This window comes from Panthera leo, chromosome B4, assembly GCF_018350215.1.
Source record: "Panthera leo isolate Ple1 chromosome B4, P.leo_Ple1_pat1.1, whole genome shotgun sequence".
Classification (NCBI taxonomy): domain Eukaryota; kingdom Metazoa; phylum Chordata; class Mammalia; order Carnivora; family Felidae; genus Panthera; species Panthera leo.
Window position 1 is genome coordinate 134,019,964 of NC_056685.1, and position 27,267 is coordinate 134,047,230.

Here is a 27,267-nt window from a genome sequence, read left to right on the forward strand (position 1 = left end):
CTCCAGAGACACGTTGAGTAAGAAGTTGCTGCCACCAAGACCAAAGAGGTTTTTGCCTGCCTTGTCCTCGAGGATTTTGATGGCTTCCTGTCTTACATTGAGGTCTTTCATCCATTTTGAGTTTGTTTTTGTGGATGGTGTAAGAAAGCAGTCCAGGTTCATTCTTCTGCATGTCGCTGTCCAGTTTTCCCAGCACCACTTGTTGAAGAGACTGTCTTTATTCCATTGGATGTTCTTTCCTGCTTTGTCAAAGATTAGTTGGCCATACGTTTGTGGGTCCATTTCTGGGTTCTCCATTCTGTTCCATTGATCTGAGTGTCTTTTTGTGCCAGTGCCATACTGTCTTGATGATTGCAGCTTTGTAGTATAGCTTGAAGTCCGGGATTGTGATGCCTCCTGCTTTGGTTTTCTTTTTCAAGATTGCTTTGGCTATTCGGGGTCTTTTCTGGTTCCATACAAACTTTAGGATTATTTGTTCTAGCTCTGTGAAGAATACTGGTGTTATTTTGTTAGGGATTGCATTGAATATGTAGATTGCTTTGGGTAATATCGACATTTTAACAATATTTGTTCCTCCTATCCAGGAGCATGGAATCTTTTTCCGTTTTTTTTGTGTCTTCTTCAATTTCTCTCATAAGCTTTCTATACTTTTCAGTGTATAGATTTTCCACCTCTTTGGTTGGGTTTATTCCTAGGTATTTTATGGTTTTTTGGTACAGCTGTAAATGGGATCAATAGTAGGACTGTGTGTATAAAGTACCTAGTGCAGGGGGCGCCTGGGTGGCTCAGGTCATGATCTCACAGTTCATGGATTTGAGCCCTACATCGGGGTCGCTGCTGTCCGCACGGAGCCCATTTCTTATCTCTGTCCCCCCTCTCTCTGCCCCTCCCCTGCTGGTTTGTTGTTTCTCTCAATAAATAAGTAAACTTGAAAAAAAAAAAGTAAATAGGGCAAATCTGGTGCCAGGTACGGGTGCTTGGTGAAAGTTGGTCTCAGTCTCCAGCTCTTGAGATGGCTTATAGCCTCCATTGCCTTGGCATTTTTCCTGAGCTCTTACGTTTAAAAAAATACTGGCTGTAAGGAAACTGCTTGTTCCTCCCCTAATCTCCATGGAGTTCGGGTATGTAGTAGTTCAGGAAAACCTTTTGGTGCTTCTGTAAGAGTTGGGAGAAGAGGGGGCACCTGGGTGGCTCAGTCGGGTAAGCATCCAACTTCGGCTCAGGTCATGATCTCATAGTTTGTGAGTTCGAGCCCTGCGTCGGGCTCTGTGCTGACAGCCTAGAGCCTGGAGCCTACTTCAGATTCCGTGTCTCTCCCTCTCTCTACACCTCTCCTGCTCATACTCTGTGTCACTCTGTCAATAATAAATAAACGTTAAAAAAAAAATTAAAAAAGAGTTGGGAGAAGAGGCAGAAATGAATCTGTTGGCTTCCTGATTTTGTTCTCTAAATTGAAGGGCAACATTGGGAAAATGAGCTTTAGAATTGCACTTGTTGTATTTTTATCACCGAAGTCCAGGTCCTGGGGGAAGTTTGGCCTAGTGGGGAGTATTCCTGCTTCTGCCCTGCAGGGTCTGAGACAGCTTTGGGAGCTTCAATTCTGGGGCCAGTTGTGCAAGGAACCAAAGAGGTCTCAGGAGCCCCCTTAACCCCTACACTTCAGTGCTGTGTAGTTGGGTTCCTTCACCTTCTGGACATTTGTGGTGGTGTTCTTTAAAAAAAAATTTTTTTTTAATGTTTATTTTTGAGAGAGCGAGAGATGCACAGAGTGAGCCGGGGGGGGGGGGGGGGGGAGGGGCAGAGAGAGAGGGAGGCACAGAATCCAAAGCATGCTCCAGGCTCTGCCTGAGTTGTCAGCACGGAGCTGGATGCAGGGCTTGAACCTACGAGCTGCAAGATCATGACCTGAGCCGAAGATGGACACTCAACCGACTGAGCCACCAAGGCGCCCCCATGTTCTTACTGTTCACTGAGAGAGCTATAGAGCTGGTTTAAGACAAAGGCCCTGCCTGTGGACGAGCTTATATGCTGGTGAGGAAGAAGTCACTTAACCTCAACACGCTGAAGCAAGGAGGGAAGGGGTGTGGGCCATTGTGGAACTTGGGCGTCATGGGGGCGTGTTTAGTGTGCTCCACACTATCGCCGGTGTCAGAGATCCCGGTCACTGAGCTAACTCTCATTTTACAACGACTGCCTCGTTTGCCTTCACAACACCCATAAGAAGCAGGTATCGTTAGCCTGTTTTCATGATGAAACTGAGAACCACAGAGGTTCAGTAGTTTGTCTGGCACGCAGCAGAGCCAGATTCTGAATGCACATTCGTTTGGTTGCAGGACCCAGGGTTTTTACCACTCGACCAAACTTTGCCCAGAGCACTTCCCGGGGATAGGGAGTAGAAAGTAGATCTCTGTGGAGTAGGCTGGATATAGGGGACACGGTTCATTTGGGTCCCGCCCTATTTGGGGGCCTTCATTGCCTCCTGCCCCAAATACCAGCCAAACTCGAGAGGGAGAGGCTAGAGGTGAGAGTCCCACAGAGGCAGCTTTATTCCTTGACTGAGCTGTGGGTCGGCCTCACGGGCTGCCTATTGAGCTTGCAGAAGATGCCCTTCCTAAGTGTGTTAGTGCAGAGCTGTTGCCCCGGGGGCCAGAGTAGGGCTCAGGGTTTGTATGCAGTTCACAGTGTGCCTGGAGTCCCTGCCACTGACACCAGCAGCAAAGGACGAGTAAGCAGATGAGTGCAGCTATCAGCTCCTTAAAGGAACGTGTTGGAGCCCGTTTAGAGACTGTGACTTGGAGAGACACAGCTCCCTGCCCCCTTCCCAAGCCTCTGAACGGGACTGCGTCTCCTTTTGTGCCTGCCAGTCGCATAGCAACCAAGCTAGCTGATTGCCTCCTGGCGGGAGAAAGCCGTTTAGCTCTGGATTCTTGGGAGAGGTGCCAGGCATCACCTCCCAGGGGTGGGAGAAATTTGTTAGAAGCAGCAGAGGTGTGGGAAGCTGCTGCTTCTTAGGAGGGTGCTGACTGACAGGCATTCCTGTGTAGCCCACTAGACGGAGCCTGCCTGAGGCTTCCCTGCCAGGAAGAGCTGGGCAGCTACAAGCTAACAGCTATGAGCCGGAAGGCCGCTGAGGGTCATGGTCAGAGGAACCAGGGGTCTTACTCTACCGAGACCTTGAAGTCCTCCTGGTGAGATGTGCTGCCGCACAAGGTAGTGTGTTTCCCTGCTGCTGGACAGGGCTTGCATAGGTTGGATAGGTCATGTTAGACATTCAAGGGCAGCATGAGTGGATAGATGAGAGCTTTCCAATCCCATTTCAGTTCTGCTATGTGCTGCCCTTGTGCTTGGGGCCTGCTCTCGGGCTCCTGGACTTCGTTTGCGAGCTAGGGACATGGTGGAAAACGGCACCCCATGGTCCTTTTTGTAATACACGGTGTGTTAGTAGCAGCATATCCTCCAAGGAGAACTGAGTAATAGCAACTTGCCTTTATTGAATGCCTGTCAGGAACCCAGCAACTGAGCTCTGTGCTTTTCATATATTTTTTCCTCAAAGAATGCGGTGTATTCGTAACTCTCCTCCCCATTCCAGTCCCCAAGGGCAAACACTGATAGGAATTTCGCGTTTATCATTCCAGACTTTTTTCTCTGCATTTGCAAAGCGGTACATTCTCTGTAATTGTCGCAAAATCCCACTCTTTTACCCCCATTTTACAGAACAGGAAACAGGCTCAAAGAGGTGAACAATCTTGTCCGAGGTCCCATAGCCAGGGGAGCTGCGATTCTAAGCCAGATCCATCCAGTTCCAGAGTGCATGCCCTTTTCTTTTACTTGGCATGGGTTGGAGTGTTTCCCCAGTGGCACTCTGCAGGTCAGAATGGGGCTGGTGACTTCTTTGTCTCTCCCTGAAGCAGCTGCCTCAAGAGACCAGGCCTCCTCCAGGAGCCCAGCCTGTTTGCACAGCTCAGCCACTTCTCCTTGGCTTGCCCCACATTCTGGGGCTCACCAACCCGTGGTTCCCTGAGACAATGCTGGCATGTGCCATGCTTCAGAGGATGGACAAAAGGTCAGACTGGCCCCACCAGGCTGGCCTCCTGTCCGAGAATGTCAGTCCTTTTGGTTTGGACTGTTTTCTGAATAGAAGTGGTTTCAAGGGAAGACTTCTGTCCTTTGGGAAGAGAGAGTAGCATGTCTGGCTTTGGCCAGATGGGAAAGCGAGAGTTCTGTGTGGGTGTGCGCATGACGTGCCACAAGGTGCGTCCCTTTTCCTCTGCTTGTCTCCATGAACGGGTGCTGCTGGCTCAGCACCTCTGCTAGAGGCACTCAAAACGTGAACTTGAAAGCACGATGAAGAGGCTTGTGTTCAAATTATGGCTCTGCCTTTGTCTCTTTCATGACCAAATATTTCTTGAACTCCTGTGTGTCAGACATTGTTCTAGGCTCTGAGTATACATGGCAACCTGACTAGACAACTTTTCCGTAACTCCGTGCACTTGCCTGCCCCTCCCGTCCTCTTTCCGTGCCACCATAATGGTGCGCATGAATGTCCTGGCAGATGCTCTCAAGAGCATTAACAATGCTGAAAAGAGGCAAACGCCAGGTTCTTGTTAGGCTATGCTCCAAAGTCGTCGCCCGATTTCTGACTGTGATGGTGAAGCATGGTTACATTGGCGAATTTGAAATCATCGATGATCACAGAGCTGGGAAAATTGTTGTGAACCTCACAGGCAGGTCAAACAAGTGTGGAGTGATCAGCCCCAGGTTTGATGTACAACTCAAAGATCTAGAAAAATGGCAGAATAATCTGCTCCCGTCCTGCCAGTTTGGTTTCATTGTACTGACAACCTCAGCTGGCATCATGGACCATGAAGAAGCAAGGCGAAAACACACAGGAGGGAAAATCCTGGGATTCTTTTTCCAGGGGTGTAATACAGTCATACAAATAAAATGCCTCACTGACTAGACAAGTTTTCTGCCTGCAGGGAGCTTACATTTTAGTGGAGTTTCTTTTTCATTTGTCGGAGTCTCCATTTTCTCATCTGTACAAGGGACAACCTGACTTGTCACAATCCCATTTGGCACAATTGTTGGGAAGGTGACATAAGATAGCCTTTGTGACCTTGCCTGGCACAGTTTTTTTCATTTCATTTCTTGCCAGGCTCCCCAGTGGGGTCTGCTGTGGGTATGTTTCCCCTTCAGAATTTGTTCTGGGGGCGCCTGGGTGGCTCAGTCGGTTAAGCGTCCGACTTCGGCTCAGGTCATGATCTCATTGCTCGTGAGTTGAAGCCCCGCATCAGGCTCCGTGTTGACAGCTCAGAACCTGGAACCTGCTTCAGATTCTGTCTCTGTCTCTCTGCCCCTCCCCTGCTCGTGCGCTCGCTCTCTCTCCCTCAAATATAAAATAAAACATCCAAAAAAAAAAAAAAAAGAATTCTGTGTCAGTAGAGGTAAGATCAGCAGAGGCTCCCTTACTCCCTTGGAGCCCAAGAGATTTGCATCCCATCCAGTAAGGGAGGGGGCACTGCCAAGACCCAAGGAGCCAGACTCCACCGAAGGCACTCCGTCCGGTTCAGCAGTTGGGACTAAGAGCCCCCATCGAGGGCTGAGCGCAGCGGGCTGTTGGGCCAGAACAGAGGTTGAGACACCTTCTGTAGCACAGCGAGAAGAGCATGGGCTCTGTAGCTTCCCAGCCATGTGACCTTGGGCAGGCCACTTCTGTCTCTGGGCCTCTGGGCCTTCGGGGCAGTTAGAGAGGCTGAACTTTGTACAGCAAGGTTTAGCAGAGTAGCTGGAATGGAGCAGAGTGACAGCTAACAGCTATTTAATACTCCAGAACAGTTCTGTGGGCATCTGGCTACTATGGGAGACTTCCACCCCACTGTAAAATTAGGGAGTTGTTTGACAGCAGAGGAAATGCGGTGTGGATTCCTACAGCGTTGAAGACACGACTAGGGTTTTCAAAGATTGGAAAGGCTGAGGTGTGGAAGAGTGACCAGGCTCATTTGATCTGGTTCCAAAGGGCAGGGCTAGGAAGTGAGGCCTGCTGAGTGTCAGACACTGGACCGGGTACTTTCCCACAGGTGCTCTCCTTAATCCTCACTGCGGCCTGGGAAGGTTATCCCCACTTAGAGATGGGATGTGTAGATGCTAAATACAGCCACACGAGGTTACGTAGCTTGTTGGGGGTGGAGTCGGGATTTGAGCCCAGGTCTCCAGTGCTGGAATCTGTGTTCTGATGTGATGCAGGCATGTTTCAGGTCAGTATAAGAAGCATTTGTTGTGGGGGGCGCCTGGGTGGCTCAGACGGTTTAAGCATCCAGCTCTTGATTTCGGCTCAGGTCATGATCTCCCGGTTTCGTGGGTATGAGCCCCACGTTAGCCTCTGTGCTGACAGTGCAGAGCCTGCTTGGGATATTCTGTATGCCTCCCTCCCTCCCTCCCTCCCTCCCTCCCTCCCTCCCTCCCTCCCTCCCTCTTCCTCCTCCCTCCTCCTTCCTCCTCCCTCCTCCTTCCTCCTCCCTCCTCCTTCCTCCTCCCTCCCCTCCCCATGCTCTCTCTGTCTCTCTCAAAATAAGTAAATTTTAACGTTTATTTATTTTTGAGACAGAGAGAGACAGAGCATGAACGGGGGAGGGTCAGAGAGAGGGAGACACAGAATCCGAAGCAGGCTCCAGGCTCTGAGCTGTCAGCACAGAGCCCGACGCGGGGCTCGAACTCACGGACCGCGAGATCATGACCTGAGCCGAAGTCGGCCGCTCAACCGACTGAGCCACCCAGGCGCCCCTCAAAATAAGTAAATTTTAAAAAAAATATTAAAAAAAAAAAAAAAAAAGGCGTTTGTTGTGGTTGGGAAGTATCAGAAGTATCCAGTAGTGGAATAGGCTTTCTGGAAGAAAATGAGCTTCTTGGCCCCATCCTATTGAATTAGTGGCCTGGGGAGGTTGCTGAAGAGACGTTTCTGCTCAGTCCTGCTCTAGGCTCCTTTGTTCCAGAGGAAACAGAGGTTAGTAAGGGCTTAGTGAAAGTATCTCTTCTAGATAAGGGCTTAGTGTTTACCCATGAGAATTTCACAAGGCCTAGGACTTGGGTTCCAGGTGTGGGAAACAATTTTCCTATTTCTTGGTTGTTGTGATATTTGAGTTGGCTGGCCTTATGGGTGATCTCGGGAATGTCTGTGGGTCCTAGGGCCAGGTTGAACTGAGCATTGAGTATGTTTTACTTTTGGGCTTAGGAAATAAAAGCAAAATTCTAGTAGGTTATTATGGTTTTCTTTAATAAATTTTTTTAGTGTTTATTTTTGAGAGAACGAGAGACAGAGTGGGAGCAGGGGAGGGGCAGAGAGAGAGGGAGACACAGAATCCGAAGCCAGGCTCCAGGCTCTGAGCTGTCAGCACAGAGCCCGATGCGGGCTCGAACTCCCAAGCCATGGGATCATGACCTGAGCTGAAGTCAGATGCTTAACTGATTGAGCCGCCCAGGTGCCCCTATTATGTTTTTTTTTATATGCCACAAACCATAATCGTTCTTCAAATAATACTGATCCATACTCCTTTTTCCCCAACCTCAGTAGTCAGCAAGTTGCAGTACTTGCTAATATCTGCTTTTAAGGTGAAGTTAATTTCTTAACTTTTTTTCTTGTTTATGGAGGTAATTACTCATTTTAGGAAAGTTGGAAAATACAGAGGTATGAAGAATATCAGGGGTGCCTGGGTGGCTCAGTTGGTTGAGCATACAACTTTTGATTTCGGCCTAGGTCATGATCCTGTGGGATTGAACCCTGTGGTGGGCTCTGTGCTGAGTGTGGAGCCTGCTTGTGATTGTCTCCCCCCCTCCCTCCCTCTGTCTCTGTCTCTCTCTCTCAAAATAAACATTTTTTTTTTTTTAAATTTTAAAAATGGTCTTTGCATAGAAACCTCAGCCATGATACCTGTTTGGTGTGGGTATAATGGGTGCTATGGTGCCAGTGACTTGGGGGGTGGTGGTTAGATTTGGCATGGAGTAGGTGTTTGCTGCCTCTCTCAGACTCACTGAGTATTAAATACCACTGAGTACCTGGTGTCAGACCAGGGAGTCTGGTGGGAGGAGTGGTGGTAGGTATCCCTGGGTGGGCTTCAGGGAGTCTAAAATCGTGTATTAGGTTTTTTCTAAATTTTCTCCATGAAGTATGTCCTGCTCTTTGAACTGGCTGGAAAAACCCTGGTAAATGCTATTTGAAAACCAAAAACCAAAAACCAAAATCTGCTTGTAGCATTTTACCTAATAGTTGGCATTTGGGGGGAGCCCATCCATGTCCTCTCCAACCTCACATAATGCTGCACCTATTACCCCCTTTTTCCACACAAGGAAATTGGGCTCAAAGGTGAAGCCTGTCTGAGGTCACGCAGCCAGTAAATGGTAGAGCTGGGCTTTGGAGCTAGATCTAGGTTTTCCATTGTGTGGCGTTGCCTCTTGTAAACCAAAGGTTGCGATTCAAATTTTAGCATAGGGAACCTCACCCAGCCTGACCTTCCACCATTTCCTGCTTTGTCTTTTGCATCTTACCGTTTGGAGTACTTAGTAGCTTTTACACACTTCACTTGAGATTCCGTGTCTTTTCCATACTGTCTGTCCTCTGAATGCCTTGCAAACTCTTCTTTATCCTCCTCAGCCCCACTCAGTGAAACTTTGCCTGGCATCCCAGAGTTAATTGCTCCCTCTGCAGCACTCCTGCCTCTGGTTTGTGCTTCCTTGTTAGCATAGATGACAGTTGGTTGCATTTATGTGTTGGACTTGGTCAGACTAATATATATAAGCTTAGGGACTGTCTTACTCTTCTTGGTGTCTGTGTCCTGTTGCTTGGCACAGCATAAGTGCTCAAGTGTTAAAATGCATCCAGATCTCAAAAAAAAAAAAAAAAAAGAAATGCATACGGACTTCTTTCCTAAACAGTCTTCACAGCAGCTCCTTTAGAGGCCTCCCATCTAGTGTTCCAGGGGGATCACAAGGTGTTGTAGCAAGACTCAGATGAGCTGTGGTTCAAGGTTGCTAGGGTGCTTTTCTCCTACCCCTACAAGTTCCCTCATGATTCTGGATTCCCTTTTACCTCTTACTCTTATTTTATGCCATTTCCGCTGCACTTTGCTCCGGCCAAGCTGTCTTTCTCTGTCTTTCAGTTACAGGTGTTTTCCCGCTGTGGGGCCTTTGCACATGCTGTTCTGGGCCTGCGAGTTTGCTAGGACTCCCTCTCCTAAACCCCATTCTCCCAGTCTAGCTTAGGTTCTCCACCTTTCTACTGTTTCAGCTGATTAACTTTAATTTCATAGCACCTCTCTGACATAGCTGCTTATATTGTCCCTTGAGTGATTACTTGGTATCTGTCTTCTCCACCAAACTGTAAACTCAACATGGGCAGGGACTATGCCAATCATTAATTCAGACAGCACTGCACAAGTTCTGGGGCTTGATAAATATTTGTTTCATGAAGCAGTAACACCTTCGTTTAAATTAGGGAAGTAGTATGGTGGAAGAAGCTTGACTTGAGGCTTAAGTGGCTTGAGTTCTCCTAACTGCTGTTGACTAGGCATGTGACCTTGGGCTTTCATTTCTTCATCTGCCAAATGAGGAAAAAATACTTGGTGATCTGGGCTCACCTGGGGTTCATCTGATAATCTGTGATTCTAGATGAACTGTTTAATTAGCCGAGTTCGGGAGGGGGGGAGGGGGGCTTGGATAAGAATCCAACTGCCTACTTGACATCTCCACCCAAGTGTCCTCACCCTCAAGCCTGCTCTCCCTGTCGCCTTCCCTGTTCGGTGCACAGCAGCGCCATTCTTTAAGTGGCTCGGGCCCAGAACCTCAGTGATATTCTTGACTCTTCTCTCACACCCCTTGGCCGGTTTGTCGGCATATCTTATTGTTACTACCTACAGAATATATCCAGACTCCAACCCCTTCTCACTGCCTCTGCCACTCTTACTCTGGTCCAAATCACCATCATCTTTTTTTTTCATTATTATTTTTTTAGTGTTTATTTTGAGAGAGAGCGAGACGGAGTGCGCGCATGCTTAACGTGGGGCTCAAACTCCCAACCCTGAGATCAAGAGTCACATGCTCCACCAACTGAGCCAGCCAGGCGCCCCAGAGTTCTTTTCAAGGGATATTCCATTGTATGTGTGCATCACAGTTTCTTTATCTGTTCATCCATTGGTGGACACTTGGGTTCCTTCTGTATTTTGGCTGTTGTGAACAATGCTGTTCTCAGTATAGGTGTACAAATACCTCTCCTTGCTGTTCTTTGAACACAACAGTTGCCACCTCACTTTAGAGGATCCTTAGATTTTTCTGTCTGGAATGCTCTTCAGTCTGTAGGTTGGCTTGTACCTTTTGTCAGGTCATTGTTCAGTGTCATTTTCTCAATGGAAGCCTTTCTCAGCTATCCTATAAAAAAATTTTTTTTAATGTTTATTATTTTTGAGAGAGGGAGGGCTGGGTAGGGGCCGTGAGAGGGAGACAGAGGATCCAAAGCTGGCTCTGTGCTGGAAGCAGGGAGCCTGATGCAGGGCTTGAACCCACAAACCGTGAGATCATGACCTGAGCCGAAGTCCAAAGTCCGGTGCTTAACCGATTGAGTCATCCAGGCACCCACCAACTATCCTATTTTATTTATTTATTTGTTAAAAAAAATTTTTTTTTAATGTTTACTTTTGAGAGAGAGAGGAGAGGTGAGAGAGAAAGAGAGAAGGAGACAAAGAATTTGAAGCAGGCTCCAGGCTCTGAGCTGTTAACACAGAGCCCGATGTGGGGCCCAAACTCACGGACCGCGAGATCATGACCCGAGTCGAAGTTGGATGCTCAACTGACTGAGCCACCCAGGCGCCCCCCAACTATCCTATTTTAAACTGCACCTTCCCCCGCCACCTTGGCTCTTTTCTCCTTGCTCCTGCTTCATTATCTTTCATGATACTTACCAACGTCTGATTGAGGTTTTACTTTTTTTTTTTTCCCCTCTTTCTCTCACTCTGTCTTCCTCTAAGTCCCAAGAGGATCAGTTTGTTCATTGCTGTATCCCAATGCCTAGAATAGTGCCTGGCACCCAGAGTCATTCAGTAACTACTTGACGGATAGACAGATGCATGAATAGATGAATAAGGTTTGGTGGTAGGAGGGAGCGAGGACAGAGAGAATGGCAGTGAAGACCGATATTTTTCCCTGGTCAGCAGTGCTCATCACTTCTCAAATTTGGCTGCTACTGAGATTCTAAGGGTAAAATTAAAATCCCAGCTATTTCTTCTTTGTATCTTCTTTAGTGACTGTACCTGCCCCTCATTGACAATTGTGTTCTGGAAAAGTTGTATGCTAGCACCAGAATGTGCACACAGAATTGAGGGGATCAACATGGGGTGGCAGGTGTTGAATTTCTCCAAGTAAGGATACTGAAACAACACCTCCGTTGTTTGCATGCCACACAAATCATTGTCCTCTGTCAGCTTCCTTCCTCCTTCCTGCCTGCCTGCCTGCCTTCCTTCATCAGCGTCATTTCTTAAAAAGAAAGGGCCTTTTTAACACTAATGTTAAGTATAGGAAGGCATGGTTCAGAACAGAAGATGTGTTTTAAATTTAATAAATTTGGGGGGTGCCTGGGTGGCTCAGTCAGCTAAGTGTCTGACTTTGGCTCAGGTCATGATCTCATGGCTTGTGAGTTCGAGCCCTGCATCGGGCTCTCTGCTGTCAGTGCAGAGTCTGCTTTGGTTCCTGTCTCCCTCTCTCTGCCCCTCCCCAGCTCATGCTTTCTGTCTCAGAAATAAATAAAAACATCAAAAAAATTAGTAGATTTGACTTAAAAAAAAAAACAACTTGCTTTGTTGTCTTCATTTTTCCCATTTTCCTGGAGGATAGCTGTGTGGAGAGAGGCACCAAGTGGTCAGGCTGAGGTTTGGGTGCCTCTGGCACCTCAGACTGAATGCTGCAGAGAGCCTGATAATGCTCTGCAAAGGCCTAGGGCAATTGTGAGCAATTCCTTCCTTATGGCTGTTTGGCTCTGACATTTGTAACTCATTTTTTAAAATTGGAAGTTCTCTATGGCACAAAAACAGACACTCAGATCAATGGAACAGAATGGAGAACCCAGAAATGGACCCACAAACATATGGCCAACTAATCTTTGACAAAGCAGGAAAGAACATCCAATGGAATGAAGACAGTCTCTTCAGCCAGTGGTGCTGGGAAAACTGGACAGTGACATGCAGAAGAATGAACCTGGACCAGTTTCTTAACACCATACACAAAAGTAAACTCAAAATGGATGAAAGACCTCAATGTAAGACAGGAAGCCATCAAAATCCTCGAGGAAAAAGCAGGCAAAAACCTCTTTCATCTTGCCCGCAGCAACTTCTTACTCAACATGTCTCCGGAGGCAAGGGAAACAAAAGCAAAAATGAACTACTGGGACCTCATCAAAATAAAAAGCTTCTGCACAGCAAAGGAAACAATCATCAAAACTAAAAGGCAACCGACGGAATGGGAGAAGATTTGCAAATGACACGTCAGATAAAGGGTTAGTATCCAAAATCTATAAAGAACTTATCAAATTCAACACCCAGAAAACAAATAATCCAGTGAAGAAATGGGCAAAAGACATGAATAGACACTTCTCCAAAGAAGACATCCAGATGGCCAGTCGGCACATGAAGTATGCTCCACATCATTCATCATCAGGGAAATACAAATCAAAACCACCATGAGATACCACCTCACACCTGTCAGAATGGCTAACATTCACAACTCGGGCAACAACAGATGTTGGCGAGGATGCGGAGAAAGAGGATCTCTTTTGCACTGTTTGTGGGAATGCAAGCTGGTGCAGCCACTCTGGAGAACAGTATGGAGGCTCCTCAAAAATCTAAAAATAGACCTACCCTACGACCCAGCAATTGCACTACTAGGTATTTATCCAAGGGATACAGGTGGCTGTTTTGAAGGGACACATGCACCCCAATGTTTATAGTAGCTCTATCAACAATTGCCAGAGTATGGAAAGAGCCCAAATGTCCATCGATGGATGAATGGATAAAGAAGATGTGGTGTGTATATATATATATACAATGGAGTATTACTCAGCAATCAAAAAGAATGCAGTCTTGCCATTTGCAACGGATGGAACTAGAGCGTATTGTGCTAAGTGAAATTAGAGAAAGACAAGTATCCTATGACTTCACTCATGAGGACTTCAAGACACAGAACTGATGAACATGAGGGAAGGGAAACAAAAATAATACAAAAACAGGGAGGGGGACAAAACATAAGAGACTCTTAAATATGGAGAACAAACAGAGGGTTACTAGAGGGGTTGTGGGAGGGGGGATGGGCTAAATGGGTCAGGGGCATTAAGGAATCTACTGAAATCGTTGCACTATATGCTAACTAATTTGGATGTGAATTCAGAAAATAAAATTAAAAAAGAAATTGGAAGTTCTCTAAGGTATTGTCTAAATTGCCTATTCTGACATGTTACCCAATCATGAAGTTAATGGGGTGCAACTTGCCTTAGAGAAAAGACAATCTAGGGCCATCTGGGTGGCTCAGTTGGTTAAGCTTCTGACTCTTGGTTTTGGCTCAGGTCACAGTCTCATGGTTCTGTGAGTTCTGGCCCCACATTGGGCTCTTCATTAACGGTGCAGAGCCTGCTTGGGTTTCTCGCTCTCCCTCTCTCTCTCTCTCTCTCTCAAAATAAGTACATAAACTTAAGAGAAAAAAAAAAGACCATCTAGTGTGCTAAAGGAAAAAAAGCCAGATACAAAGAGTTGCCTATTGGATGATTATATGAACTATCTAGAATAGACAAATCTATAGAAATAGCATATTAGTGGTTGCCAGAGCCTGGGGCAAGACGAGTAAAGGGAATAAGGAGCAACTGCTGAGTGGGTATGGGGTTTGCTTTGGGGTGATGAGAAAGTTTCGGACCAGATAGTGCTGGTCTGAATTGGCTGTGCCAATTCACATGTGCTGAATTGGCCACTTTAATAGGGTGGAAAATTTTATGTGTATTTTACCACAGTATGAATAATAGTAGAATAAAAAGCATTAGGGGCACCTGGCTGAGTTAGTAGACCATGTGACTCTTGATCACAGGTCGTGAGTTTGAGCCCCACATTGGGCGTGGAGTCTACTTAAATTAAAAAAAATATACATATGCGTGTATCGCACGTGGCAAGTATTGTTTAATGAAACTTTGTTTTAGTTACACCACCCTGGCAGTATCTGTGGGCTGGATCACAACATAAAATGTATTGTGCGGGTGTGTGTTCTCAAAATGTGAAAGCCCCCTCTCTAAGGCTCCTTTTAGCTCAGAACATCCTATGGCCAATATTTGGAAGTTGCTGAGACTGTCCTGAGAGGGCTATACAAGGATATGATGGACTTTGAATAACTTCCTCCTTCCATGGTGGCTCTCCACAAATGCCATGTGATTTTGAGTGAGCCATTCTCTCTGGCTTTTACATTTGTAGCCAGTTGTTTTGTTTTGTTTTGTTTTGTTTTTTGTTTAAAAAAATTTTTTTTAACATTTATTTATTTTTGAGACAGAGAGAGAGCATGAACAGGGGAGGGTCAGAGAAAGAGGGAGACACAGAATCTGAAACAGGCTCCGGGCTCTGAGCTGTCAGCATGGAGCCTGACGAGGGGCTTGAACCCACGGACCATGAGATCATGACCTGAGCCGGAGTCGGACGCTTAACCGACTGAGCCACCCAGGCGCCCCTGTTTTTTGTTTTTTAACTTGAACTTAAACATGATCTTGGAGAAGGTCTTGGCCTCCTTTTCTCTTGACCATTCCTATATCCATGCTTTAGCTGCACCTTGGACCTAATGTCTACAATAGCAACTTTAGTACACTTTTTGTTTTCGTGTCTGTCTTATCCCTCCAGATTGTGATCCTGACTGTAGGGACAGCATGGTGGTGGGCTAGAGTTTAGCTAAGCTTTCATCAGGTGCGTTGTGGCAAATGGGACACAGATGTGCAGGCATCATGACCCCCCCCCCCCCTCCGTTGTTTGTTAAATGAAGTAGTCTAGACAGGGATTATTCTATTTTCTGAGTATTTTAAAATAGGAAGAGTAAGCAGTTTGGCCAGTCAGGGGGCTAATAAGAAGCAGGTAGTGTTGTGAATCTAGTGCGCCCTCTGTGGCACCACACTGGGGTGCATTTTACGTGTGCATATATGCATAGCACTGTGTCCTCGCCTGTGTGTAAACGAAGGCAAAGGCCATGGCTAATTCAGAAAAGCCTAAGCTCAGGGAGTTTTCTTCCCTGGTGCAGATAAATCTGTTCTGACATTGCTACATCTTCCTCCGGTCCTTTGGGGAATACACAAGTTTATCTGAGAGCCTGTTTGCTGGGGAGGAATATTTATAGACTCTCTGAGCTGGAAAGAACTGGAGGACATCTAGTCCAGTGGTTCCCAGACGTAGACGTATCAAGAGTGACCTGGCAGTCTTTACCGATGCTTAGGCTCCATTCCAGGTGGTTCTGGTTGAGAGGTCTGGGCGGTAGGGCCTAGAAGCTGAGTGTTTATGAAACCTCTCAGGTGGTTTTGATGCAGCTGAAATGATCCACTTCTCCCATGTCGTAGAAATGGGAAGGGGCGCCCAGAAAGGCTGGATTACTTTACTATAAGGGTACCTAGTGACTGAGCTGGGAGGCCAGATCTGTGGACTCCCATGCCCTAAATGTTCCCTCTTGTCACCTGGGGGCTTTCACTGTTGAATCTGCGCATGGGGAAGTGGCCCATGGGGTACACATACCCTGGCTCTTTGGGTGTCTGAGTGTGCTGTCTTCACCAGAATGTTGGATTGCAAAATTGGCGTTCAAGGACAAAAATACAGTGACACTAGGGGACTCCAGCTCTCTCTACACCAGCTGAAAACAGCTTGCTGTCAACTCTTTTAGACCACACATCACCTTAATACAAATTAGGGGAATTATAGGAGAAAATGATTTTCCATCTTAACCCGTTTTCTTAAAGTTCATCTAATTTCTTTGAGAGAGAGTGGGCATCTGCCTGTCGTGGAGGGCCAGAGAGAGAGAAGGAGAGAGAGGATCCTAAGCAGGCTCCGTGCTGACAGCGTGGAGCCCTACATGGGGGCTTGATCCCACGAACCTCGAGATTGTGACCTGAGCTGAACTCAAGAGTCAGATGCTTAACTGACAGAGCCACCCAGGCACCCCTTAACCCAAACATTTTCTGTGATGTTAGTGTATTTCCTTTTGGTCTGTGAACATTCGTTTTATAGCATTGTAGTCAGTGTGTATGTAACTTATAACCTGCTTTTTCACATATTATTATAGACAATTTCCTATTGCTATTTGGTGCTTAAAACCATCATTCCTACTGAGTGGAAATTATACATGTTAAGTTGCTTTCAGTTTTAGCAGCTATAAGTAGTAATGCACTGAACTATTTGATGCATATAGTATCATTTTCATATTTAGAATTCTTTCTCAAGGATAAAATTTCAGATATGGAATTGCTGGGTCAGAGGATATGGATGTTCCTGTGGGTTTCGTATTGACAAGCTGCTTTACCGAAAGATCAATTTCCTTTTACTCCACAGCAAGGAGTCTGCAAGAACGTTTATCTTTGGTTTTGAGCATTTAATTTTTTTTTAACGTTTATTCTTTTTTTGAGAGACAGAGATAGAGCGCGAGTGGGGGAGGGCCAGAGAGAGAGGGAGACACAGAATCCAAAGCAGGCTCCAGGCTCTGAGATGTCAGCACAGAGCCTGATGCGGGGCTGGAACCCACCAACTACGAGGTCGTGACCTGAGCTGAAGTTGGACACTTAACTGACTGAGCCACCAGGCGCCCCGCCCCCGCCACCTTTTTTTTTTAAGTAAGCCCTACCCCTAACCTGGGGCTCGAACTCATGACCCCATAATTAAGCATCACATGCTCCATTGACTGAGCCAGCCAGGCACTTCGACAAGAATTCTTCATAGGTGATGCTTTCCCATCAGGGGCATGAGTGCCAGGTAGTCTTGCTGTTGGTGATGCTAAGTTTGATCTGTGGCTTAAGATAATGGTGGTAACCAGGGGCGCCTGGGCGGCTCAGTTGATTAACCATCAAACCGCAGCTCAGGTCATGATCTCACGGTTTGTGAGTTCAAGCCCCGGGTTGGGCTCTGTGCTGACAGCTCAGAGCCTGGAGCCTGCTTCAGATTCTGTGTCTCCTTCTCTCTTTACCCCTCCACTGCTCACACTGTCTCTCTCACCAAAATAAATAAAAACATTAAAAAAAAAGAAAGAAAAAGATAATGGTGGTAACCAGGTCCCTCTAGTAGAAAGATGTATTTTTTTCCATTTTCCTTATTAACGATAAATTCCTGTAAATTAACTTGCTGAAAGGGAGAGTTTGCACCATTGGGGAGGAAAAACCAAACAAACCCAGAGCACTGTTGGTTGTCAAATTGCCAGTAAATGATTGTGCTCTACCACTCCACAGCCACCATGCTTTCTGCACATATCTTGTTCGTTCTTTTTTCCTGGTTACAAAAGGAACTCTTATATATCCTGTAACATTTAAAAGTTACAGAAATACTTGGCGTAGAAAGTAAACGTGTCCAAAATTCTAATCCCTAGAGATAACTGCTATGCACAGTTAATCCCTGTCATTTCATTTTTAAATATATTTATACATTTACATGTGTGAACTATTATTATATAGAAATAAGCTCATAATGCTATCTTACTACTTACTGTTTTCACTGAATGTGCCACGGAAGTTTTTCTCCTCCAGTAATGTTAGATCTACCCTCTTTTTTTTTTTTTTTTTTTTTTAATTATGGTAAAATATATGTAACATGTTGACATTTTAACCATTTTTCAGTGTTCAATTCAGTGGCATTAATTGCATTAACAGTGTTGTGGGACCACCACCTCTTTCTAATTTTTTTTTAAGTTTTCATTTATTTAAGTAATCTCTACACCTACCATGGGGCTTGAATTCAAGCATCTGAGATCAAGAGTCAGATGTTCTTTCATCTAAGCCTGCCTTTTAAAAATTTTTTATATATTTTTTAATGTTTATTTTTGAGAGACAGAGCACAAGCATGGAAGGGGCAGAGAGAGGGAGACACAGAATCTGAAGCAGGCTCCAGGCTCTGAGCGTCAGCACAGAGCCCAACACAGGGGCTCGAACCCACCAACCGTGAGATTATAACCTGAGCCAAAGTCAGATGCTGAACCCACTGAGCCACCCAGGCGCCCCTGAGCCAGTCTTTTTTTTTTTTTTTTTTAATGTTTATTTACTTTTTAAATGTTTATTTTAGAGACAGAGTGCAAGCGGGGAAGGGGCAGAGAGAGAAGGCAACACAGAATCCAAAGCAGGCTCCAGACTCCAAGCTGTCAGCACAGAGCCCAACGCGGGGCTTGAACTCATGAACCGCGAGACCATGACCTGAGCCAAAGTCAGGTGCTCAACTAAGCCACCCAGGTGCCCCCTGAGCAGACCTTTTTAAACAGCTGTAAGATGGCATTCCTTGGTGGATGAGCCAGAATTTATTCAGTCACTGCCCTATTTTTGGACAATAGGGTTGTTCTCTTAAAAACAGTGCTGCAGAGAACGTGCTTGCCTGTGTCAGTGCTTGTTTATGTGAACATTTTTGTGAGCCAGCTTCCTGGAAGCAGGAAAGCTGGTTAGAGTGTACAAACATTTTACATTTTAATAGGTATTGCCTAATTGTCTTTCAAAAATGTTGAACCTGTTTATACTGTAACCAAAAGCATCTGAGACTGGTAAATTATTGATTTGTTAACTGTTTGCTCTCACAAAGTTAACCCAACCTGCTCTTTATTTACCCCTCCTCAATACAGAAGGGCTAGTTGGTCAAGCAGAGGCAACATTCGTTGGTTTCATTGATAATTTATGTAGCACCTCCTATGTATCAGACCCTAGTGTTCAGGAATGGGGAATTTATTATGAATAGACACAATCCCTCCTTAGTGGAACTGCCAAACTAGTGGAGACAGATACCACTTCACAAATGAATGTCAAGAAGTAGTAAGTGGGCATAAATAATAGGCAGCTTTGGCTGGGCTGGGAGTTCAGGAAGAATTCCTTGTTTATTTGGAACTTTGAAGGATCAATGGGAGTGACCTAGACAAAGAGCAGATTGGGAATGAGGGTAGGCAGAGAACCTTCTGAGCAGAATAAACAGCATGTGCAAAGGCCCTGTGGCTGGTACGTTTAGAAGTTTTACTGCCCAGCGAAGTTCAACATGTTTGCTACCTCTGAGGAAGGCAAATTTTGAATTATTGAGAGACGAAATAGATGATATCCCACTGCCAGGACCCCATAAGCAGGAAGGATTTCAGAGGGATGAAATGCTTTCCTAGATAAATTCTAACAAATTGCAAGTCCCCTGAAGGAGAGAAGGAAGAGCTGCACCTAAAGACATCAGCTTAGATTTTTAGAATAAGTTGGTCACAGTTTGAGGGCAAAAAACAAGGAGAAATTCTACCACCACTGGGATAAATCAGAAGAGGGTCTGGAATGCTAAAGGCCCAGATGAGCTAAGTCTTCTGAAAAATGTTCATCAACGAAAAGAGTCTTTAAAGCTGTGTTTGTAGTAAGCAAGAGACCCGTTGCTTCTGCCAGTGTCCAAAGAAGGAACACAACGTGGCATCTAATCTCTTCTGTCTCCTCTACGAAGGAAAATAATACGTGAATCATGTATTATGTGATTACGTGCATTATGTGAACAGGCTCTGTGCCAAGAACTTGATGTAGATTATTTTATTTCATAATAACACTGTGAGGTTTTATTTTCTCTATGGAGAAACTAAGGCTTGAGAAGGCTAAAGAACTTGTCCAGGGCCGTAGCTGCGTAGTGGTGGTGCAGGGTTGGGCAATCTGAGTACAGAACTTCAGTCCGAACAAACCATCACACCACGCCACCTTCAGTGAGAACGGGTGGGCTATGAGAGGCAAGAGAGTAGCAGAATCCAGGGGAACTGACCCCTCTCGAAAAGAGAGACCTCAAGTTGCGTCCTGGATTCGCTGCTTGCCACTTAGCAGTATGTGACTTCCCTGGTCTTTGGTTCCCACATCTGTGAGACCGGAATAACAATTACCTGGCACTGTTGTTACAGGAATTCAAAATTAGGCACAAAAAGTGCTTGGCACAGAGCAGGTGCTTAATAAGTAACAGCTGTTTTTGTTCTCATTGGAGGGGGGTGGTCACCCTTGGCCTAATCTTCATTTTACATACGAGATTTGGGGGTCTCATGAATGAGTTATACATGATGTCCTTGCCTTTGAAGTCAGCCTCTGGGATCAGCGTATTAAGGTGGCTGGGCTCTCCAGAGTTTACACGTGACATTTCATGCACGTCAGCCTCTCCCAGCCCTGCTGTGAAGCAGGGAGCAAGGCTGAGATTTCAGGTTCTATGTGAATACCTAAGGCCTGGAGGGATGAAGTGAATTGCGTAAGGTCTCACGGCAAATCGAGCATCTTTCACTTTTTGTTGGGATTAGCAGATAGATTGGTGAGAGCGAGTACTGATTTCTGCAGGGAATTCAACAGGTCAGCCAGGCTGTCTCTAACTACAGAACAAGCAAGGCCTTAGTGACAGTTCACCTACTTGGGTATTGGGGCGCCTGACTGGCTCAGTTGGTGGACAGGTGACTTAATCTCCAGTCATGAGTTCAAGCCCCACATAGGGCGTGGCGTCTACTTAAAAAAACATATATATATATAGTTGGGTGACTGTTGCAGTTGAGGAAGGACCTGCACCTCAGGAGTGTTGTTAAATAGACCACTGTTGGCCTGACCAAACATGTGTCCTGGGGAGCCTGGCCTGGAATGGGTCACACTGGTGTTGAGGCTTGGATGAGCAACCTGGGAATTGTGCTGTGTTTGTGGCTGACACAGTCTGGGAGGGCCAGCCTGTCAGGACACGGGGTGACTGACCAGGACTCCTGTAGACTGCAGGGGCTAGAGGCGGACAGAAACTGATGATGAAATGAAATCAGGATTGGGGTAGAGCTTTGCACAGAAAACCAAGTCTGTAGGGGCACCTGGGTGGCTCAGTTAAACATCTGATTTCGGCTGTCTGCTGTCAGCCCAGAGCCCACTTGGGATCCTCTGTCCCCTCTCTCTCTGCCCCTCCCTCACCTACACGCTCTCTCTCAAAAATAAATACACATGAAAAAGAAAAAACCAAGTCTACAAGCGCAGCATGGCTGAAGAGCAGTCAATGAGGAAGACGGCTGTTGAGGTGTTAGGGTGTCTGGAAGCGATATGTGTGTCAGCAGTGAGGTGGGCTGTCCTGGGCTGATGACAGCCTTCAGCAAAGGAGGTGATGAGCCCTTTGCTCTCAGCACAGGATATGGTTGGGCTGTTGCAGAATTTGGAAACTTGCCATGGAAAGGATCAGTTGAAAAAAAGTCTGGGCTGCCCTTGGCCAAGGTGAGATTTTAGAGAAGATGACAGGGCATGGCCGACTTCAAGTAGGTGAGGGAGCCCACCCCTGGAGACTGAGTCATTGATGCGGGAAGGGTTTAGGATTATGTATTTTTAACGGACTCGGGAGGTTCTGATGCATCTGAGGCCTGGGAGCTGTCCTGAGGAAGAGAGGTTGGGTCCCCAAGGGTGGACCCCAGCCGAAAAGCAGACTGTGCAGGGAGGCTGAGTGTGCAGGAGAATATTCTGAAATTATTCAGAAATGGGTTGGGTGGTTGTACAGGATGATGCACTGGTGTGGGGAGGTGTATGGGGGTGGTGCTCCGAACTTAAAAGCGTAAGAGTGCCTTTATAGAAAAAGGGTCTTGGAGCGCCTGAGTGGCTGTCGGTCGAGTGTCCGACTCTTGATTTCGGCGCAGGTCATGATCCCAGGGTCGTGGGATTGAGCCCTGCATTGGGCTGCGTGCTGAGCTTAAGATTCTCTCTCTCTTCTCCCTCTGCTTTTCTCCCCCACTTGTGCTTTCTCTCTCTCTTTCTAAAATAAAATAAATAATAAGGGGTGCCTTGGTGGCTCAGTTGGTTGAGCGTCCAACTCTTGGTTTTGGCTCTCAGGTCATGATTCAGGGTTGTGGGATCAAGCCCTGCATCAGGCTCTGTGCTGATCATGGAGCCTGCTTGAGATTCTCTCTCTCCCCCTCTGCCCCTTCCCTCCCCAATAAATTAAATTTAATTTAAAAAATAAATAATGAGAAAAGAAAAAATGGCACCTGTATGGCTCAGTCGGTTGAGCATCTGACTCTTGATTTTGGCTCAGGTCATGATCTCACAGTTTGTGGGGTTGAGCAGCATGGAGCCAGCTTGGGATTCTGTCTCCTTCTCTCTCTGCCCCACTTTTTTCTCAAAATAATAAATAAACATTTCGAATAAATAAGTAAAAATCTTTAAAGCGGGGCAGCTTAACGAACATGTAAGTTGTTGGGGGCTTCCTAAAAATGTTTTCCCTTCTTATTAGTGTATAAACCTGAGCCATACCATGTAGCAACTTCATTTTACGTTAAAATTGAATAACATTAAAAACTCCACTCCTCACCACACTTCACGTGCTCCGCAGCCACATAGCTAGTGGCCAGCGTATTGGTCGTGTGGATCTAAAACATGTCTGTCGTGGCACGAAGTCCTGTTGGCCGGTGCTGGCTGTTGCGCACAGATGTTTGGAAAGCACAGCACTTCGTGATCAAGGATTGAGCACGCAATGATTTCATCTGTTATGAACAACAGAGTTTATCTGCATTTTGGAGGGAAGGCTTAGGGAGTTATATAACTTGCCTGGGGCCACGGCAGGTAAGTGGGTCAGTCAGACTGGATTCGAGTCCTACTTGCTATGCTGTGGCCTTGGTCGCTTCTTGCAAGCCTCAGTTTCCTCACTTGGAAAATGGACTAATCACAGGAGCCACTTCACTGGATGGCTGTGAGGCTGAAGTGATGTAACACACGCAAGGTGCAGCACAGTGCTGGCATCACCGGGCGTCAATAAATGTTTTTCTCTTACCCATAAGTTGTATTCTGTATGAGAGCATACTATGTTGTCCTTTTTCCCCCCGGTCAGCATTTTTCTTAAACCTGTTTTTTATTTATTTTTATTTTTTAATTGTTTTATACTTTTGAGAGACTGAATGGGGGAGGGGAGAGGACAGAGGATCCAAAGTGGGCTCTGTGAGCCCAGTGTGGGGCTCGAACCCACAAACTGCGAGATGGTGACCTGAGCTGAAGTTGGATGCTCAACCGACTGAGCCATGCAGGCGCCCCAAGCGTCTTTTTCAGATATTGATGTACGTCCGTGGATTGCTTAAGTGTTCCCTTGCTATAGATTTAGGACTTTACCTTTTCTCTACACTATGATTACAGCTAATTGTTTTGCCTACTGGGCCAGACGCTGGCTGTTGTTACATTTATTTTTTAATTTATTTTTTAAAGTTTATTTATTTTGAGAGAGAGAGAGAGAGTGTGTGCACACACACAAGCAGGGGAGGGGCACAGAGGGAGAGATGGAATCCCAAGCAGACTATGCTGACAATGCAGAGCCTGACTTGGGGCTCAGTCGCGCAAACCGTGCGATCGTGACCTGAGCCAAAATCAAGAGTTAGACTCTTAACCGACTGAGCCATCCAGGCGCCCATCTTATTACATTTGTTTTTATTTCTAGGGAAACTTAAGCTTAGGATAGTTAGTTTACAAAAAGAAAGATCTGTATACGGACATTGGAAAGACGTCTAAGGTGTATTGGTAAATAGGAAAAGCAAGTTGCAGAGCAGCTTGTATGGTTTCTCTTGCGAGGGGTAATAGAAACTGTGCCAAGTACTTTATGTAACCTCTCCTAATCCCCACAATAGCTCTGTGAGGAAGCAAGTGCTTAGGGTAGATTGACCGAGGTGACTCGATGGTAAGTGGCCACCTGACTGAGGCTCTGGTTTCCCCATCCTCCCGCCTTGCACTGGGGCCCCTGCTGTCAGAGCTGTGGTCAGAGCTGTGGCCGCGGTATGCCATTCATCCCAGGCCCTGGCTGTTGAAAGTCCTTTGATGTGTCATTGGTTACCGCGTGGGGCAGATAGTGAGGATCCCCTGCTGGAGGGCAAGGGTGGGCAGGTGGGTGGTGGTTGGGGTGCTGTTGGCTGTCACTAATGAGTGGCTTGAGCTGTGCCCTTGTACTGGTTCAGGTGCCGGGGTTGGTAGAGTTTGGATTTCAAGATTTTGGTGACACAAAGAAAGGGGCCTCGGGTAGTGGCTTGAGCTTTGCCTTGGTATGATCCTCTGCTGTAGACAGGGAGCATCACCTGGAAAGGAAGCAGCCATTCCTTTCCCTGTGTCATTTTTTTGGGTTCCTTTATTCTCCTCTGATCACAGTGTACCCTGTGAAGGTTGTCACAGTTTAAAATTAACAGACCCCAGCATAACAGTCATTTATCTTGTTCCTGCAGAACAGATTGCCCCTACGCTTAAAGGCTTAGAACAACAATAAACATTCTCTCTCACAATTTCTGTCGACCAGGAATTTGGGAGTGGCTTGTCAGGGTGGTTCTAGCTTGGGGTCACTCAAGAAATTGCAATCCAGACTTTGGTCGGGGCTGCAGTTACCTGAAGGCAAGGCCTTGGGCTACAGCACTCTCGTGGGAGATGGTGTTGGTTATTGGCAAGAGGCCTCAAATCCTCTCTAAGTGGACCTCTCCCAGCACTGTTTCAGTGTCTTAACGACACGGTAACTGTCTTTTCCTAAAGCAACCAGAGAGAGGGCTAGGCAGAAGCTGTCCTTTTGTGACCGGTCTTGGAGGCCACATAGCCTCACTTATGTCCCATTCTGGCCATTAGAAGGAAGTCAGTCCTCTGCACATTCAAGGGGACCACCTTTTGAAGGGATAAGGAAACATCCGAAGCTCATGCGCGGGTTTTCCTCATTTTTCCATCCATTCGATAATTACTCATTGAATCTCTGTTATGTGTCAAGTAGTCCAGACACAGAAATAAATAAGACAAATAAGGCTTGACCCCAACCCTCAAGGAACGTATTGTTCAGGTAGAGTAATAGCTATGATTTGGACAGTGCTTTACAGCCTCGTTAGGACTTTCACATACGTTCATATCTAACCATCCCGGTAGTCCTGTGTGATCACCGTGGCCAGTTACAGCCCCAGTGCCCATCTCCTCTGGGGCTCAGATGATGGGGGATTTTCTTAAGTTGATAGAACTTGACTTTGATCCCAGCAATTCTGACTGCAAATCCCTTGCACTCTCTCCTGCCACGGGCTGTGTTCCCGTGGCTGCTGTATCATCCTCTGTCTCAGAGGAGGACATGGAGGCCACAGTCACTGGTGAGCTCTTGATACTTCCTTGCTCTCTTCACCACACTGAGCTGTCCTCTGGGGCGGGCCACCCTAAATACTCCATTGACAGTTGCTCTTGTCTTTCTTCTTGCAGAAAGCCCTGGGTGTGCGGCAGTACCATGTGGCCTCAGTCTTGTGCCAACGGGCCAAGGTGGCCATGAGCCACTTTGAGCCCAATGAGTACATCCGCTATGACCTGCTAGAGAAGAACATTAACATTGTTCGCAAAAGGTAAGGCTGCGGGGGGTGGGATGGGGGAGCTGTAGAGACCGCCACAGGGCTGTTTCTGCTTCTTGCCCCTTTCAGGCAGCACAGGAGGTGCTTGGCAATGGACGGTCGGTGATGGTGGTAGGATCAAGGCCTTTAGGGTACGAAGTTCCCTGCTGGGGAAAGGCATTGCAGATTGGTGGTGGGCCTTGGCCTTCTCTGCCAAGGAGAGATCTCTTACCAGAAGCCTGGTGATTTGGGCCACAGGGAAGTTCTCGGACACTCTGTGGTATTGTGGCCTGAACCTCCCAGCCACCTTTTCCAAGATGGACTGCTGACCCTGAGCTGGCCCTCTGGAATCCACCAGGCCCAGAGGCTGGATAAATATCTGTATTTCCTCTTCAGTGTGTAGTCCTAGAGGAGAGCTCAGGCTTGAGACCCAGAAGAAAGCTCAGGGGGGAGGGTCTTGAGCATATCTTTTTTTCTGGGCCTCTCTTTCCTTGTTTGGTAAAATGGCAGCCATTTTCGCACTGCTGTCCTGTGTGCCAGGTCCTGGGCCAGATGCTGGTGCTGGAAGGATGATGCCACGAGAGGATGGGGGAGTGGGGCTGGTAGTACATAGCAACCAGCACTGCCCCTGGAGCTTGAACGACAGTAGATAGGGCTGGGTGCTCGCCCACCTGGTGACCGTGACCCTGGGAGTAAGAGAGAACAGATATGAATATACCCGTTTATAGCTGAGGAACAGGCTCAGGTGGAGAAGCAGCTTGCCCAAGGTCACACAGTGAGTCTCCCTGCCCTCAGCCCATGCTCTAACTGTACTCCCACGCTCTCTCTCTGCTGCCACTTTGCTTCCTCTTTACTGGTATCCTCACTTTGGTTTTAAGGGTAGGGACTGTTGTAGTCTTTATCTCCAGCAGCCTCCCGCACGGCATCACCTAATTATAGTAAGAACTGATTAATGGTCATCAAGAATGACTATAATGATAGTGGCTGCCTGAGTGTGCAGTTTGTTCTAGGCACTTCACATACGTTTCTTTTCTTCTCAACAGCCCCTACAGGTTGTTATTATATCCATCTCCCCATTTTGCAGATAAGGAAATCGAGTGTCAGGGAAATACCCGGTCTGAGGTCATACATCTGTTGAGTGGTTGGACCTAAACTCAAGCCAGGTCTGTCTGGCTCTGTTGCCTCCCAGTGTTTGTTCTAGCATTCTTGTGGGTTTTGTCTAGGCTGCGCATTAGAATCATCTTGGAAGCTTTTATTTGTTTATTTTTTAAAGATTTTATTTTTAAGTAACCTCTACACCAAACGTGGGGCTTGAGCCCACAATCCCGAGATCAAGAGTCACGCTCCACCGACTGAGCCAGCCGGGCTCCCCGCTTCGGAAGCTTTTAAAACTACCAACAGCTGGGCCCTGATTCCCGTTCCGATGGTGTGGGCCCTGTTCCTCAAAATGTAGTCTGTGAGTCAGCAGCATCAGCATCACCTGGGAGCTTATTAGAAATGAGGCTATTCAAAACAGAGATCAGTGGATGAAAATGTAAGAATGTTTTAGAAGGCCAGGGGACTTGGGGCGCCTGGGTGGCTCAGTCGGTTAAGCTTCCAACTTCAGATCAGGTCATGATCTTGGGGTTCGTGAGTTCGAGTCCCACATCAGGCTCTGTGCTGACAGCTTGGAGCCTAGAGCCCGCTTCGGATTCTGTGTCTGTCCGTCTGTCTCTGTCTCTGTCTCTCTCTCTCTCTCTCTCTCTA

The 27,267-nt window shown here is 46.7% G+C and overlaps 1 protein-coding gene and 1 pseudogene across 1 annotated transcript in view; both read left to right on the top strand.

Annotated features, from left to right (window-relative positions):
- The window catches only part of ACO2 (aconitase 2), a 55,764-nt gene that overhangs the window by 7,732 nt on the left and 20,765 nt on the right, over positions 1-27,267 (top strand). Inside the window, exon 2 of the mRNA XM_042947947.1 lies at positions 25,400-25,536. Coding sequence (XP_042803881.1) covers positions 25,400-25,536 — 137 coding nt within the window. The remainder of the gene's footprint in view (positions 1-25,399; positions 25,537-27,267) is intronic.
- Positions 1,883-5,267, top strand: LOC122225181 (annotated as a pseudogene).